General features: G+C 52.9%; 7 protein-coding genes across 7 annotated transcripts; 3 read left to right on the top strand and 4 right to left on the bottom strand.

The window, feature by feature from the left end:
• Positions 1-1,137: 1,137 nt before the first annotated feature.
• RHO25_011641 (uncharacterized protein) lies at positions 1,138-2,346 on the top strand (the record flags this gene model as incomplete). The annotated part of the gene is made up of 2 exons (XM_023603068.2): positions 1,138-1,206; positions 1,261-2,346. 2 exons carry the CDS (start codon positions 1,138-1,140, stop codon positions 2,344-2,346), a joined length of 1,155 nt encoding a protein of 384 aa, XP_023454483.1.
• A 762-nt stretch (positions 2,347-3,108) lies between these two features.
• Positions 3,109-4,704, bottom strand: RHO25_011640 (uncharacterized protein; the record flags this gene model as incomplete). The annotated part of the gene is made up of 1 exon (XM_023603067.2): positions 3,109-4,704. The coding sequence occupies one exon, from the start codon at positions 4,702-4,704 to the stop codon at positions 3,109-3,111; it is 1,596 nt and encodes a 531-aa protein (XP_023454484.1).
• A 645-nt stretch (positions 4,705-5,349) lies between these two features.
• Positions 5,350-7,159, top strand: RHO25_011639 (uncharacterized protein; the record flags this gene model as incomplete). The annotated part of the gene is made up of 2 exons (XM_023603066.2): positions 5,350-5,391; positions 5,444-7,159. The coding sequence occupies 2 exons, from the start codon at positions 5,350-5,352 to the stop codon at positions 7,157-7,159; spliced, it is 1,758 nt and encodes a 585-aa protein (XP_023454485.1).
• Positions 7,160-7,622: 463 nt separating this feature from the next.
• On the bottom strand, positions 7,623-9,182 carry RHO25_011638 (uncharacterized protein; the record flags this gene model as incomplete). Its single annotated transcript, XM_023603065.2, has 2 exons — positions 7,623-8,567; positions 8,619-9,182. The coding sequence occupies 2 exons, from the start codon at positions 9,180-9,182 to the stop codon at positions 7,623-7,625; spliced, it is 1,509 nt and encodes a 502-aa protein (XP_023454486.1).
• A 487-nt stretch (positions 9,183-9,669) lies between these two features.
• Positions 9,670-13,278, top strand: RHO25_011637 (uncharacterized protein; the record flags this gene model as incomplete). The annotated part of the gene is made up of 1 exon (XM_023603064.2): positions 9,670-13,278. The coding sequence occupies one exon, from the start codon at positions 9,670-9,672 to the stop codon at positions 13,276-13,278; it is 3,609 nt and encodes a 1,202-aa protein (XP_023454487.1).
• A 54-nt stretch (positions 13,279-13,332) lies between these two features.
• Positions 13,333-14,473, bottom strand: RHO25_011636 (uncharacterized protein; the record flags this gene model as incomplete). The annotated part of the gene is made up of 3 exons (XM_023603063.2): positions 13,333-13,537; positions 13,604-14,393; positions 14,452-14,473. The coding sequence occupies 3 exons, from the start codon at positions 14,471-14,473 to the stop codon at positions 13,333-13,335; spliced, it is 1,017 nt and encodes a 338-aa protein (XP_023454488.2).
• Positions 14,474-14,747: 274 nt separating this feature from the next.
• On the bottom strand, positions 14,748-15,798 carry RHO25_011635 (uncharacterized protein; the record flags this gene model as incomplete). The annotated part of the gene is made up of 2 exons (XM_023603062.2): positions 14,748-15,586; positions 15,636-15,798. The coding sequence occupies 2 exons, from the start codon at positions 15,796-15,798 to the stop codon at positions 14,748-14,750; spliced, it is 1,002 nt and encodes a 333-aa protein (XP_023454935.2).
• Between the last annotated feature and the right edge of the window lie 427 nt (positions 15,799-16,225).

The raw sequence follows: 16,225 nt of genomic DNA, 5'->3' as shown, positions 1-16,225 counted from the left end.
TGGTGCGAAGCCTCAGGCACTCACGACACAATCACTCGTTTCCACGAGTAAATTCACGTCGCCATGCAGATCGTCAAAGGGCTGGTGGTGGGTCACTTCTGAAAAAGCGGAGCCAGACCCGTAGATGGTCTTGAACACGGATTGATCTCACACATTGTAGCCAGCTGTCGCGAGGCCAAGAAAGGCAAGACTTGAGCCCACAAACCGTATCTCAGTCTCCTCGAAGTTGACCGTCCACGCCTGCCACGATGCCGATGATCCAGTGACTTTCGAGGCCAGGTCCTCAAGGTGTCTCGCATGAATGCTCATGGCGACGAAGCAGATCCTATCGAGATGACTGCAGATTTCCCCAGTCAGCGGCTGTACGAGTGGTCATTATAGGGGCTTTAGTTGTCTGCAAGGTCTTCATGGCTTGCTTTGTCTCGATGAACAGAAATTACGCTCGACTCGCCAGTTCCGACGTTGTTTTGCTGTGATCATGCATAGGCTCGTGCGAAGACTTCCACAGTATTTAGCCATCTTGTCATCTGAGCATGCTTCGCCTGCCTCTGGAGATACAGTCATCCGATGCGACCGATTTATTGTATGTTTCCTGCTATGTATGCAGTGTGTTGTGGGTGACTCCGCGGACAGCCTCCGCATTGTGAAGCACGAGACCTGCGCCCGGAAGTCAAGTCGTGCCGGGAGCGGTTATGCATCTGCTCTTATGGGAATTTGCTTCACTGTGGCACCGCACGGCCCGCGATGAAGATCTGATGGGAACCTGGCTAGGATGATGATCGCACGCTGGTTGTGTTGTAGCCTGGAAGGAAGAGGTAGGTGTTGTCGAGGCAGAACCCGGTGAGCCCGGCGGAAACGGCGGAAACGGCGGGCTTCTTGTGCCTTCCACGCCCGTCTCGCGCACAGTTTACAGGAACACCCAGGCTCTGCAATCCTGCGACCCACGCGGCCGACAAGGAGCACCTTTGACTTCTGGCCTCTTCATCACAGACTTCCGCGCTCGATCAACCAGGTTTTCACCTCGGCGAAGTGCTGGCTACTATCTCTCACCTCTATCACCACTGCCTCCTTCTGTGCCGGCGCGGGGATGGGACGGCGACCACCGACTTCGCGGCTGCACACCTTCAAGGCTGAACAATGGGCGAGAGGAAGTCGCATGTGAAGAGCCGCATGGGCTGCAGCCAATGCAAGGCGCGGAGGGTCAAGGTAACACACGACCTCAATTCTGGCCGGGGTCTTCGCTGACTTCAAACCACTCAGTGTGACGAAAAACACCCCGCCTGTGGCAATTGCAGACGACGGCAAGAGCCTTGCTCTTACAGAAACCCAGAGCCCAGCGTCGCCTCTTCTCCGGACGCCAATGGGACAGGATTTGCCAATGGACCGACTCAATCTCCTCAAGCTCATATCAAGCAGCTCGAATTGATGCACCAATTCTGCACCGATACTTACACAACCCTGGCATTGAAGCCTCAAGGAGTGGAAGTTCAGCAATTCGAGATTCCTAAACTGGCATTCCAGCACGGATTCCTACTCGACACCGTCTTTGCCATCACTTCTCTTCACCTTGCTTATTTACGACCACATGAAGCTCAATGGCGGATGGCAGATGCCGCCAGATACCAGACGCAAGCCATAGCAGCAACGCGACAACACGTGGCCAAGCTCGAAGCTTCACAATGCCATGCCATGTATTTCTGCTCAGCTCAGTTGGGAGTCATCGCATTGGCCTTCCGCGCTATTGATGTGGAGTCTACGGATGCTTCTACCATGACAGGGACTTTGCACCAGTTGTCGCAATTGTGGCGCGGAACATGGTCGATCTTACTCGCTTCACGAGAACTCGTGCCACCCGAGCTCTACGATGTCCTCTTCCCAGCGCCAGAGTGGGCACCTCCGACTGGCTCCCTTACACCCACTTTGGAAGCATTTCTGGCCACCTTGAAAGCCAAAGCGAAATCTGATCCAGATGCCAAAGACGTGATTATACCCTCCGATCCGATGGTATCGATGGAAAACCAAGCAAGCACAGGATGTCTCATAGCAATCGGGAAATTGGAAATCCTCTTCCAGCTTTGCGAGCCAGAACCGTCTCGCATCCTCGCTTACCTGGTCGAAGTGCCACAGGTGTTCTGGGACTTGGTTCACCAGCGAGATCCTCTAGCATGTGCTATTTTGCTCCTGTATAGTACCACTTATCGAGTTCTCGAGGATCACTGGTGGTCGAAAGGTATCCGACATCAGCTTACTGACGAGCTGTCGCCCATAGTGGCGTCAGGAGATCCGGAGCTCGCAGAAATCGCCATCTGGGTACACAATGCTTCTACACCCTCCAGCGCCGACTGAGACACGCACTGTCTGTTCTCTATTGATTCTGGCCGATGGTTTATCGAGCCCTCTACCGTGAAAAATGGGGCCAGGAAGGAAATAACACTATCAGAAGCGAAGCTTCCACTCGCAGGACATGTCCCGCGAAACCGAATGCTGGCATCATAGCCAGGATGTCCGACTCTGTGTTGACAACAAAGCCACATAGCTTCCAAGTTCAATCAATCAGCAAGACCAAGGCAAATTCCGTCCCGGAGTGTCTACGCATACATACTCTATCACCCAAGTCCAGGATCCATTCCAACAGCATGACCTGAACGGCTTCTACGATAGCAAGATCTTGAATTACAGCAGGCCAGGTTTAGCGGGCGAAATGAGGATCTCACGAGTGAGAAGCATTAGAGCACCTATGATGAACGACTCCATCACGATCGACGCTGGCTCGTACGAGGTTCTATGCACAAATATTGAGATACGAATTAATGGAGAGGAAAACAATGCCCTCCCGAAGGAAAGGTGGAGCTATAAAGTAGTAATGATACGCCCCAGGGGAAGTGCGTTCACTGAACGACCCAGAGCGTGAGGGCCCAGCTATTTGTTAGTGTAAGAACCAAGAAGGTCGAAAGCCTTTGATCCGCAGCACGCGTCTGTACTATTATGTAAACTTTACTGTTTGAACCTGCCCTCATGAGCAAAGTCTGCACATCATGATACAATCTATTTCCGCTAATAACATACAACATAATCATAAGGTGTCTCCCATCTTTACACAACTCCTCTTCATCTCCCCCAAGCCCTCCACCACAACCCAACATTCGCCGCAACAAGCAAATCCAACATCCCATACCCCTCAGGTTGAATGATCAATTTCCCCAACTTGGCTTGCTTCCCACCAAACCCACCACCAGCTTTCTCTTGACCTAACGAGAGATCCAATTTACCCTCATCGTCAAACACGAAATCCACGTTCCCGTTCTCGCTCGAAGAATGTAATCTTCGATGAAGGCCGCTCATATATGAGCTTCGTTTATCACCATTACTGCTGAGAGGCGCATTGGCGATTTTGGATGATGCGGTAGGGAGGTTGAATCGTAGTTCGGATATCTCGACGGGAACAGTAGAGCCGTACGTTGATGGGAGGTGATGTTTGCATTTCAGGCTCTTGCCGGAGACACCTGTCGTGAATTCACAGCGTGCGTCCCAGGGACTTGTGAATGTGTAGCCTTTATTCCGTCGGTCAGCGTAGGAGGAGATCGAGGAGACGTCCACTGAAGACCGGTTTGCGGTTCGTCGCGAAGAGGCGTCTTGATCGAGACTTGTGACGGAGCCGAATCTGCTATGCTGGGTGTACTCGTGTGCACTATACTTCGAGCCCGGCATGTAAAGTCTTCGGCGGAAGACGCCTTCGGGAGCGCCACTGTTTCCTGAACTTGTGGTGTCTTGACTCAGCGGGGAAGTCGGTCGTTCATCTTTCAGGAATTGTGAGTAGGCGGGATTTGAGATATCCAGGAATAGTGGCGCTCCACTTCGTTTCGTTCTTTGTGCTGCACTGGGATTACGCAGTGCGGCAGAAGATATCTCCTGAAGTGGTGGATCGTGGATGAAGGCGACATTCCATTGCTCGCCTGAAGCAGGATCACGACGGATGAGGGTTAACGATCCTGCTGGAGGGAGGTCTGCTGGATCGAGGGGCGGAGAAGACGGCTCGGACAACTGCATCGAATATGGATTGTTCTCATCGCTATGTTCTGCTCGTCGAAGAAGGTGCTTGTTGTAAGTGTGCAGGGAAGTCTGCTCAGAGTAATCCTCAGATGGTGGTGACGGCAGAGGCCGACGTGGTAAGACTGGTAAGCCCGGACTGAGCAGAGTGCCGTGAACGTTGCTTTGGTCCCTGCTGCCTACCGGCTTACGGACGACATGGCCATGCTTGGGAGGACTTGGCGTTCGCGGTTGCAATTGGGGCGGGCCATCGTCCAGCGGGTAAGGAGGAGTTGGCGGCGCCGCCGGTCTTCGAGGGGATCTTCGAGGCAGCACAGGTTTGCGTTTCAGGCAGTCTTCTTGTATTGAGACCAATTGGGACGCATCTGCATTGACTGATGATGGACGTCCCCTCGGCTCCTCGTAGTCCTCTGGCGAATTGACATGTATGTAGTACAAAGAGCTCGAAATGTCCTCGGCTGTGACCACTTTTTCTCGTGGCTTCATCGGCGTGAGGAATACATCGCGGCTTCCGGGTACACGTGCAATGTATAGCACAAGTGGTAGATGCGGTATGTCCTGCTTGAATCCCAGCTTTAGTGGCGGGTTCGCTGCGATGTCGGTAACTGTGGAGAGTGAGGTAGCCTCTACTATGGTAGTCTCCATATCGTAAGTCATGTTATTGGTGGTGTGTGCCAACGAGAACTCGAAACGTCTTTGAACGTTGGAGAGCGTTGTGCGAATCCGACTAGGCAGTCGCTATCAGACTTGTTCGGGCAGCTTCGTTCCAGGCTATCGTAGCATCATTCGAAATCTGTCAAACCGCGCGGACGGGTATTTCGAGGCCGTAAGAGTGTCCAGCACTATTCCATATGTACAAGTGGTGGAAGTCGAACGAACTGCAGACTTCACGAGCGAGACGCCAGGATGATGAAGCATGAGGTGGCTATAGCGTGGCTGAGCATCCAAGTCGAATGTGGAAGACTTCGTACGCAATCAGCGGCCGAAGCATTGCCGCCGCGAGTGCGTCAGTTGCTCATTCCACCGACTCAGGCCGCGCAATGGTTCAGTATCGCACGAATGTCAACGATCTGGAGTGTGTAACGCGTTGAGCAAAAGCTCGCGTGCACAATTGAATGTTTGGTTTGACGGTTGGCGTGGTTGCCAGCGTGAAAGGCCGACTTGCCGACTCGCTTAATTAGTGTACCCCACTGCAGGGTTCATAGAGTTTCAGCGACCTCGAAATTCTCTCCAGCTCGCCGGTGAAGGCTGGCAGACGCACATTCGCCTGCGACACTCGTTCATTGCCACTGAGACAGCACCATGGCGGAAGAGCAGCAGAACGATGTGCTTGACGGCCTCGAGGTATGCAAGCGCACTCAAGCACACCTAAGTGGCACTTCTAATGCAGCAGCAGGAACGCCTCCAAAGCCACAGCAAAGCTTTCGAGTCTCTACTGGCATTAACACCCGCCCGCGACTATTACGGCGCACAAATAGAGGATGGACTGAACCCGGACGAACAATGGAACAGGAAGAAGCAAACGAAAGAGCAAAAGCGAGCCGCGAAAAAGGCAAAACTAGACCCGGCGAACCAGAAAAGCGCTCTGGACATAATGAAAGAGCGCGAAAAGAAACGTAAACGGGAGCTGGGCTTGGACGATGAGGCCGAGGAAGGTGTGGAGAAAGAAGCCGATGCGGAAGCTGGCAATAAGCGACAGAAAAAGGATGACGTTGATCCAGAAGTGAGGCGAAAGCAGATCGCGGAGAAGCGGAAAGCGAAGCGTCAGGCGAAGAAGGCCAAAATCGATGCAAAGATCGAGAAGGCGAAGGCGAAGATGGAGGCGAAGAAGAAGCAGCAGGAGGGAGAGGATGTCGAGGAAGACCAAGCAAATGGAGGCGCCACCGACAGCGAAGACGAGGACGAGGACGACCACGAGGATGCCACAGAAAATGATGCCGCGGATCTCGCCAAGGTCGACTTTTCGGGACTTGCTGGCTCAGAGGATGAAGAGGAAGAAGAGGAGGACGAAGAAGCAGAGGCATCTTCTACACCGACAAGTCCGAATGTCAATAGCCCAGCTTTTGACGTAGCGACTAACCTTTCTGAAGCCTCATCCTCCTCCTCCGTGGACCCACAGCCTGTCGCCGAGAAGGCGGAAAAACCTGCATCGAAGCAAAAGCCATCCGCAACAACGAATACCGCATCAACCTCTACAACGAAAGCGAAGCCTAAACTTGAAGCCAAAGCCAAAGCGCCGAAGCAAATATCACTTCCTGCATTCGACCCATCCACAGCCGCTGCCGAAATACCATCCGGCACATCTTCACCCAAAATTCAACTTCCCAATGTCGACCAAGCCGAGCTGCAAGAACGGTTACGGAAGCGAATCGAAGAGCTGAGAGCGAAGCGCAAAGCTGATGGCGCTGATGGCAAGCCCGCAAAATCCAGACAAGAGCTCCTCGACCAGCGAAGGAAAAAGGAAGAACAACGAAAAGCGCACAAGAAGGAGCTGCGCCAAAAGGCCAAGGAGGAAGAAGCGCGAAAGCGAGAGGAACAATTACGAGGCTCTGGGAGCCCTGCGGCTGATATCTTCAGCGGGAGGAATAGTCCCAGACCTCGATCGCCCGCCGAGAACAGCTTCGCCTTCTCCAAATTGGCATTCGAAGATGGCACAGCTGCGGATGCAGAACTCAGCACATTAAAGGACGCAGTCAGGAAAAAGGGCCCACAGGATCCCAAGACCGCGCTCCTCGCGGCGCAAAAGAAAGAAGCCAGACTCGCGGGGCTCGACCCAGCGAAGAAAGCAGACATCGCAGAGAAGGACATGTGGTTGAACGCCAAGAAGCGCGCGCACGGTGAACGGATACGAGACGATACGAGTCTGTTGAAGAAAGCTCTGAAGCGTAAAGAGAAGGCGAAGGGCAAGAGTGAACAAGAATGGAATGAGCGCAAGGAAGCTGTTGTCAAGGGCAAAGAGATGAAGCAGAAGAAGCGTGAAGCGAATCTTGCAAAACGGAGAGAAGAGAAAGGATCGAAGCCTGGCAAGAAAAAGGGCGGTAAACCCGGTGGGAAGCCTGGTGGTGGGAAGAAAAAGGCCAGAGCTGGGTTTGAAGGGAGATTCAAAGCATGATTTTCATGAGCTTGCTGCTGCTATGCGGTCTGGTGGGAGAATGGAGGTTGTATAGATATACTTTTAGGGCAGCGGGTTTTATGAATCTCTTACAACTTCAAGCACCTTCATCGCCATTCGGACATCATCATAATTTGGAATTTAGTTTTTCAGCGTATTGCAGCCACACTACCTACGCCTACATTCCCCGTCTCGAAACTTGAGTGAAGAAAGAACGCCTGCTAGCACTTGACGCCCATTTGCTTTTTTGTACACACACATATACTCTGTTCATTTCTCTAACAGACACACGCCCAAGACGAACAAAAACACCCGAAAAATCAAGAACAGACTTTGCAAACAAATTTTCCAGCCGTCCTTCCCTCCAGCACTTGGGTTAAACTGGAAAGTAGGCTGATGATGATGATGCAATTCTTCTCTTTCTCTCACACTCGTACAGTCGATCGGAACACAGACAAATGCTTTACTTCTTGTTGATTTCGAGGAGCTTGACGTCGAAAACGAGAGTTGCGTTGCCTGGGATTGAAGGAGGAGCTCCACGGCTGCCGTAGGCGAGGTGGGCAGGAATGGTGATACGGCGTTCACCGCCAGCGCTCATGCCGGCGATACCGATGTCCCAACCCTTGATGACTTCGCCGGAGCCGAGCTTGAAGCTGAAAGGCTTGCCCTTCTTGTTCGAGTCGAAGACTTTGCCGCTCTCGAGCTTGCCGATGTAGCGCATACCGACGCGGTCGCCGGCCTTTGCTGCGGGACCAGAACCGACTTTGCGGTCATCGATCTTGACGCCGTTGACAGTGCGTGGACCGGTGGCTGCCTTGTCCTTCTTCGCGTCTTTGGTGGGAGTTGGGCCTTGCTCGAGCTCTTTGGCGAAAGAGACCTTCTTGTCAGACTTTGTGGAGCTTGGAGCCTCTGCCTCCTTCTTTGCGACCTCGTCGGCTGGAACGGCGGTACCGTCGTTCTTCTTGAGCTTCTTCAATTGCTTCTTGCTGAGCTTCTCGCCGTTCGCGCCCTCCTTCTTGGCAGCATTTGCGATCAGCTCGTCGATCGTAGAGCCGTCTGCGGTCTCGTCCTCAGCAGGGCGCTTGTTCTTGCCCTTCTTGTCGGCCTTGGATGGCTTAGCCTCGATGAGAGCAGGCGCCTCGTCCTCCTCGTCGAGCTCTGTAATGCGTGGGTCCTCCATGTCGTCCAGCTCATCCTCCTCGTCATATTCGTCAAGCTCATCGCTATCTGGCTCGAGGTCGTACTCGTCCTCCTCATCACTGTCTGGGTCGTACATGCCGTGCTCATGGCTGTGCTCATCAGCTGGCTGGACATAGTTGCCAGTCAGGAAGATGGAGTGCGTTCCGGAAACCTTGAACAGAACACGCTCATTCTCACCAACAGTGATGTCGAGTGGTTGCTGGTAGTGCTGAAGGAATGGTTAGTCGAAGTCATGGTACTGAGGTCGCAAGAGACATACCTTCTCAGGATCGAGCGTGCAGATGACGAACTCCTCATACTCCTCCTCATCATCGCTGTCAATCTCCTCATCGTCCGAGTCCTCGTCGTCAGTAGCTGGGCGCTTGCCCAAAGCCTTGGCAGACTTCTTGCCATTGACACCATTCGGCTTCTCATCCACATCCATGTCATCGTCGTCCTGCTCAGCGATGAGCTGTTCGATAGCCTTTTGAGCAGCGGCCTTGCGAGCAGCCTTGCTTTTCGCAGGATCGCTTGGACCGCCGTTGGCTTCCTCCTCGTCGCTATCCTCGTCAGAGTCGCCTTGCTCGCCCAGCATGCGCTCAAGCTCCTCAATGTCGAAGTCCTCCTCGTCTTCGTCGTCCGAGTAGTCTTCAGTCAAAGCCTGGCGGATGATCTTGAGCGTCGCACGAGCTGGCTGGCCTTCCTCTCCCTCGGGCTCAGCGCTGGGATCGATGGCAGCCATGGTGATCCGGTACGCCGATGGGATGTCTGGTCGCGCTGGAATGGCGACATCGCCAGCGGGGACCTCGAGGCCGTAGAGGGCCATGGGAAGCATGCCGGCCATTTTGATAAATTGATCGCAGCAAGTCGGTGATTCTGAGGCGCAGAGTTTATTCAGTCTGTATGGAACAGGCTGTACTGAACTGCTTGGGTGTTCTCTGCTTTGTAGCAAAGTATTAGGGATTAGAGAAAGTGGCTGGATGGAAAAGCAGTCGAGAGAAAAAGAGCTCTAAAATGCAGGAAAGAGCTCGAGATTTTCGAAGGCCAGCACCGAGCCTCCGGCGCGATCGGGCCGAGAAGCGATCCTCACCGCGCGAACCCTGGTCGACGTCAGCACCTCGCATCGCGTCTGCCACGCGACTTCACAAGACAAAGGAACGTCGTCTGCGAACCGCTCTCTGACCCGTTCTTCGCCCCTTTTATCCTGTTTCCGACTTGGAGAAGCCGCACTGTGCAGCACAAATGCACTGAGGGCCTCCGGCTGCACCCTCGAGTCGCTCAGTCGCCACATGCGATAGTCAAGGCAGCCACCATGCCTGGTACACGACAACATGGGCTCACGGCTGGAGCAAAAGAGCAATTTGGTGCGGAAGCGTATCGAACAGCACGATTTTACCGACGAGACTGGCGAAGAATATGAGCCCTCGAAATTTGGAGGCTTCAGTGACTATTTCCGCCGCAAGAAGATCAAGTTGCAGAATCTTGATGCAGATCTGCGAGCACAGTCGAAAGACAAGCCCCAGATCTTTAAAGGCGTGGTATGCCATGTCAACGGCTACACTCAGCCTTCTCTCAATGACCTTCATACCATGATTGTCCAACATGGAGGAGGCTTCATCCAATATTTGGACGGCAAGACCATGGTAACGCATATTATCGCGAGCAATCTTACGCCAAAGAAGAAGGAAGAGTTCCGACGGTACCGAATTGTGAAGCCTGCCTGGGTCGTCGATAGTATCAAGGCCGGAAAGTTGCTGCCATGGGATGCATATCGAGTAGTGGACGAGGGCGTTGGACAGAAAGTCCTTGGATTCGAAAATGGGCAAGTCGTCAGCCAGGCCAACCGAAGAACCCAAGGTTATCGCGAGCAGACCGACGCGAGCTGGTATACGAGCCAACTTCGAGCGTCGCAGCACGCTGGACCACGGAAGCCGCCTGTACTTACACAGACGATCACTCCTGATGTTGAAGATATCGAAGATGACGAATATGGCTTGCCAGAGATAACTAGCTCCATCGAGCAGGCATTGCAGGACGCTGACAAAATGGCAGACAGGGGTGAAAACAGGAGGGAGGAGCAGGAACCCATTGCCGCCCCGCAGACCCCGCCTCCTACAAGCCCAACACTCCCGCCTGAGGATGACAACAAGGTCGAGACCGATCCGAGAAGTCCTGCCGCGATCGAGCCCGAACCACCGCCTGGAAAGCAGTCAGCCTTGCGACCTCGCGAAGGGTCGCAAGAGCCAGATTACTCTCACTCCTTGATACGCAACTCCGAGATTCTCAAGAATGTCTCGCCTTCTAAACTTGCTGCAATGACTGCGGAAGAACACAATGCGCTGATATTGTCTGACCCAAAGATCAGAAAGTCCACTGTGGTGCATCCCGACTTCTTGGATCAGTATTATCGTGAATCTCGGCTTCACCACCTATCAACCTGGAAAGCAGATCTCAAGTCTCAATTGCAGGCTCTGGCATCCGAGAAGTCATCGTCACAAAAGGCCAAGCAGAAGAGGCAGCCAGCGCAGCGAAAGTATGTCATGCACGTTGATTTCGACAGCTTCTTCGCTGCAATCTCACTCAAAAAGTACCCTCAATACATAGACAAGCCTGCTGCTGTTGCGCATGGCGGTGGCTCAGGCTCCGAAATCGCGAGCTGCAACTATCCGGCCCGGAAGTTTGGCGTCAGCAATGGCATGTGGATGAAGCGTGCGCAAGAGCTTTGCCCTACTTTGAAGATCTTGCCATACGACTTTCCTGGCTACGAAGATGCCAGTCGGAAATTCTACGATGCGATTCTAGCGACTGGTGGCGTTGTACAGAGTGTCAGCATCGACGAGGCGCTCATTGACATTAGTGTCATATGCTTTGCTGAAGGCGGCACAGATGGCATCAGTCGTGCTGAAGGTGCTGTAAACCGGGAACAAAGCGTTGCTGACCGGATCGCGCAAAAGCTTCGAGATGAGGTGCTCGAGAAGACTGGCTGTGCGGTATCGGTTGGTATTGGGGCCAATATACTGCAAGCGAAGGTTGCTTTGCGCAAGGCCAAGCCAGCCGGCCAATACCAACTCAAGCCTGAAGAAGTGCTCGATTTCATCGGCCAGTTGGAAGTTCAAAAATTGCCTGGCGTGGCTTGGAGCATTGGTGGGAAACTGGAAGAGATTGGCATCAAATTGGTCAAAGACATACGCGAGACGTCGAAAGAGAAGCTGATCAATACTCTTGGACCCAAGACTGGCGAGAAGATCTATGAATATGCTCGGGGAATCGACAAAGCAGAAGTCGGTGATCAGGTCGTGCGCAAATCTGTCTCGGCAGAAGTTAATTGGGGCGTACGTTTCGAAAACCAAGACCAAGTCGATGAGTTCATGAACGGTCTATCTGGCGAGCTTCACAAACGCCTAGCAAAGGAGCGCGTCAAGGGCAAGCAGTTGACGATGAAAGTCATGAAGCGTGCTGCAGATGCTCCTCTGGATCCGCCGAAGCATCTTGGACACGGCAAGTGCGATGTTTTCAACAAGAGTTTGCAGCTTGGTGTCGCCACGAATGATCATGCGATCATTGCGAAAGAGACGATTGCCATGATGAAATCTTTTGGCATTTCGCCTGGCGAGCTACGAGGCATAGGAATACAGATGCAAAAGCTCGAAGCAATCAAACCTGGGTCTGAAAGTGCAGATCAAGGCAGCCAACGGCGTCTCCAGTTCAAGGCTGGCCCTTCGAAGCCTGTACCTCAAATTCCGAGAACAGTGTCTAGAGATGATCCGATTCAAGATGAAGGCCACACCCCGCCGAAGGAACGTATCGCTGAGGCAAACAGACCCAGCGCTGCATTTCGACCAGTCGCTCCTGGTACACCATCAAAGAAGCCGCTCAACATTCTGGGCACACAATTCGTGTTGCCGACTCAAGTTGATCCTACTGTTCTGGCCGAGTTGCCTGAGGACATCAGAGCTAAGCTTGCACGACAACCTCCAGCGAAGCCTTCCATGGAGAAGGCAGATAAGAGGCCTCCAGAGCCCGAGTATATACCGAAGCTAAGACTTGCTGATGCGAGCGACTCTGCGTCTTCGTCAAGGGCGCAATCGCCTGCGTTGTTCATTCCTCCACAGTCACAACTGGATCCAAGTATTCTCGAGGCACTACCTGAAGACCTACGAGCTGAAGTTCTAGGTTACTACGAAAAGCCTCAAGCCGGTCCCAGCAGACGTGTTGGCCAAGCTGTGCTGCCACAATCCCCGCGAAAGACACGAACTCTGCCGCCACCACCGCCAGCCAAGCGAGGTCGCGGCCGACCGAGAGGCGCAAAGAATCTCACTTCACGCCTTCGAAGCGCTGCAAACGACCACTCTACACTGACTCAATCAAACTTTGTCGCTCTGCCCGCAGCTGCAGGCAGCGCAGACACTGAAGAATTCGATCCAGAGGTCCTTGCTGCACTGCCTGAAGAATTGCGTCAGGAGATCCTCGCTCAACAAAGGCGAGAGCGGCTTCAGCGGCACGGAGGTATCGGCACTTCATTACATCAACGACCGAAGAACGCTCGAGGCAAGAAGAAAGATGTGGTGGCCGCGCGAACAGGTCCGCGACGCTTTGTTCTGCCGCCTCATGCGCCGCAGCCGACTTTCACGAGCCAGAAACTCAGTACGCTACCTGAATTGCGGAACACTGTGAGTGCATGGTTCAAGGAATTCAGCGATGAACCGCCCTATCCCGAGGATGTCGATGCATTGATCACGTATCTCAGAACTGTAGTCATTGACGAAAGAGATTTGGACAAGGCTGTCAGTGTTGTGAACTGGATGGCATGGGTGCTGGAAGATAGTGAAGGCGTGCCTGAAGATGTGATGAATGGCTGGGAGGATGCTCTGGGGAGAACACGAAGAGGTGTGCAAGAGGCTGCCACGACGAGGAAATTGGGAACGATCAAGTTCGACTGAAACGATAGGATGCCTTTTTCATTCCTAAGATAGCGTTTCCTGGATAAGGAACTTCTAATCAATCCGACATATCAATTTACCCATCGTCTGATTCGATTCCATCTGTCGATGCGCCTCTTGAATCTGCTCCCATGGGTACACCTTTTCAATGATGCTCTTCAGCCTCCCATCCTTGAACATAGGCAAAGCATGCTCAACCAATTGGTCTCTCAGCTTCCCCTGATACGCCTCGTCTCTACTTCTCAAACTCGATCCCTCGCTAGAAGACGGTGTCAGCATGAACTCAATCATTCACTCCACATCAATAACGCTGAGAAGCACTTACTACCTCAACCTCTTCGCCACGAAATTCCCAAAATTTGCGTTCGTATCCTGCAACTTCATCCCACCCAACGTCGCCAAATTCACAATCCTCCCATCCTTCGCCGCAGCATCCAAATTCCCCGCAAAAGTCGTAGGACCAATGAAATCCACTATAATATCTACTCCCTTCCCATCCGTAGCTTTCTTCACTTCCTCACTCCAGTTTTCAGTCTTTGTCGTGTTCCATGCTTGGGTTGAACCGAGTTTCTTAACACAGAAATCACACTTCTCATCGGAACGGGCGGTGGCGAAGATGGAGGAGGCACCGTTGACTTTACTCAATTGTTGACCAGCAATGGAAACAGAACTGGCGCCCGCATGCCAAAGGATGGATTTCCCTGGGGTGAATTCTCCAATGAGATACATGGCTTGTGTAGCAGTAATCCAGGTTTCTGGAATTCCGGCGCATTCTTCCCAGCTGAGTTCATCAGGTTTGTGAATCAGCATATGGGTTGAAACAGCAATGTATTCGGCGTAAGCGCCTCCATAAGCGAGACCGAAAACTGCGTCGCCGGGTTTGAAGCCTTCTTTGTTGGAGGAGGAGACTTCTTCAATTGTGCCGCTGAATTCTACACCGAGGGTTTTGGGGGCTTGTGGAGGGACGGGATAGCGACCTTCACGTTGGAGGATGTCCATGCGGTTGAGGCCGAAGGCTTTGACTTTTACGAGAGCTTGAGAGCCTGTGGGTTCTGGGCGAGGGGTTTTGTCGTTGATGAAGAGGTTGTCGAGAGGGCCTTTGCCATCTTTGATGTCTGAATTCTGTTAGCCATGAGGTTTGTGAACGCTCGGCCAGAGCCAGTGGTTTCATACCGACTGCTCGCATGGTCGCCATGGCTGCGTTAAAATTGAGGTGTTGAGAAATATCGTGAAGTCTGGCGGCGTGGCGACGTGACATAGAACGGCTCTCAAATTATTGAAGATCGTCACGGATATGGTGGTAAAGTGCGAATGATTGCGCAGTAGTGGGGCACAAATGATGTATGCGGGGTGTGCAAGTGTGAAGCTGTCCCCGACACTTGCCGAACAGGCCTTTGTGCAGGTACCACTCATACCGAAGCTTGTACTCGTACTGTATTTATTGCCTGCGTACGTATATTGTCGAGGGTTTAGAAGCTGAGCACCCACAGGTCGTTCAGCCGCTCGTTGCTTTCGCCCAAACCGCCTGCGACTGCCACACTATCCTTGCCATCAAGTGTAACAACATCAGCATCAAACCATCCTCTAGCATCAGGAGCACCGTCGTTAGACTTCGCATTGACCGCCGACCATGCGCCCGTGTCGAGAGAATATGCCCAGATGTCGGACAGCATCTTTCCAGCTCCTTGGTGGCCGAGCGAGCTGGGATCACTTTCACCAAACAATGTCACGAGATTTGTGCTTCCTCCAATCTTAACAGGCAGCAAAGCCGCAACACTTCTGGCGCCAGGTCCCTGCTTCCCATCCGCATTGAAAGAGATCGTGCTCCAACTATCGGCGGCCGGATCATACACGTCAAGGGCTCCACCAACTTCCTGCGTACCATCAAAGCCATTGATGCGATATAATTTTCCATCGGCCCAGGCGATCGAAGTTCCACCTCGGGGTGGATCGGGAGCCGAAGCAAGTTGTTTCCATTCCTTCTTCGATATGCTGAAAGCCCAGAGGTCTGACAAGCGCCCTTTCTCCGGGCAGCCAGCATGCACAAAGACGATATCTTTGCCGTCTGATGCTGTAGTGTGGTAGCTTCTTGCTTCTGGATAAGTTGAGGAAGCGGGACGAAGCAAGGTCCATTGGCCAGAGTTCGTACTCAAGGCCCAGACCGCCCCTTCTTCATTGACAGGAGCCATCTCCGGGCCTCCTCGACCAGAGAAGAAGTATATCGTATCGCCCACTGTAGCACTAGCAGAGCCGACACGCGGTAATGGTGCAGTCTCAGGCGCTTTCATTGATTGGACGGATGAGGAGCCTGTTCCATCTTAGTTTGTGCAAGCAAAGTTCAAGGGATTGTTATGCACCATTGAGATCAAGCTTGTGAAGATCATTGTCTCTCGGCTCCCTAGGTTTGAGCTCTCCGCCAAAAACGTAGATCGAGTTTCCCACAGCGTTGACGTTGTGTGACGAGCGTTGAAGTGGCTCTGCTGCGGCCAGCTTCTTCCATGTTGCTGTAACAGAAGCCATTCTCTGCAGTGTTCTTCGCATGTGATATGTAATATTGCAACAAAGTAGTGGCAGTGACGACTTGTTGTTAATTTATACAACTCGCGTTATCGATGAGTGCATCAGTGAGGGACCAAGAAACAAGGTCCGTCACGTGGAGTGGGGCTCGTACGATCGCATGCAGACTCGCTAGATTCGTCATTTGGCGGCCAATGAGCTCGAACATGGCCAAGATGAAGTGGGATACGCCTGTCCATCAAGGTGATCGAATTGCCACGCTGCCTCCGGATCGTGAGTGATAGCGTGAAGCATGTTCATTAGGCTCGCCTAGAATGGCTTACACTTGCTGTCTCGACCTCGACCTTTTTTGGGAATCCGATAACGATACTACTAGCCTTTCGAGAGGCTCCCAGACGTAGTTCCAGTGTCGTAGGCGCGACTGTGACCT

Source organism: Cercospora beticola, chromosome 8 (genome assembly GCF_033473495.1).
Source record: "Cercospora beticola chromosome 8, complete sequence".
NCBI lineage: Eukaryota > Fungi > Ascomycota > Dothideomycetes > Mycosphaerellales > Mycosphaerellaceae > Cercospora > Cercospora beticola.
Note: the sequence above shows the minus strand (reverse complement) of the source record. Positions and strands in the feature narration are given on the sequence as shown.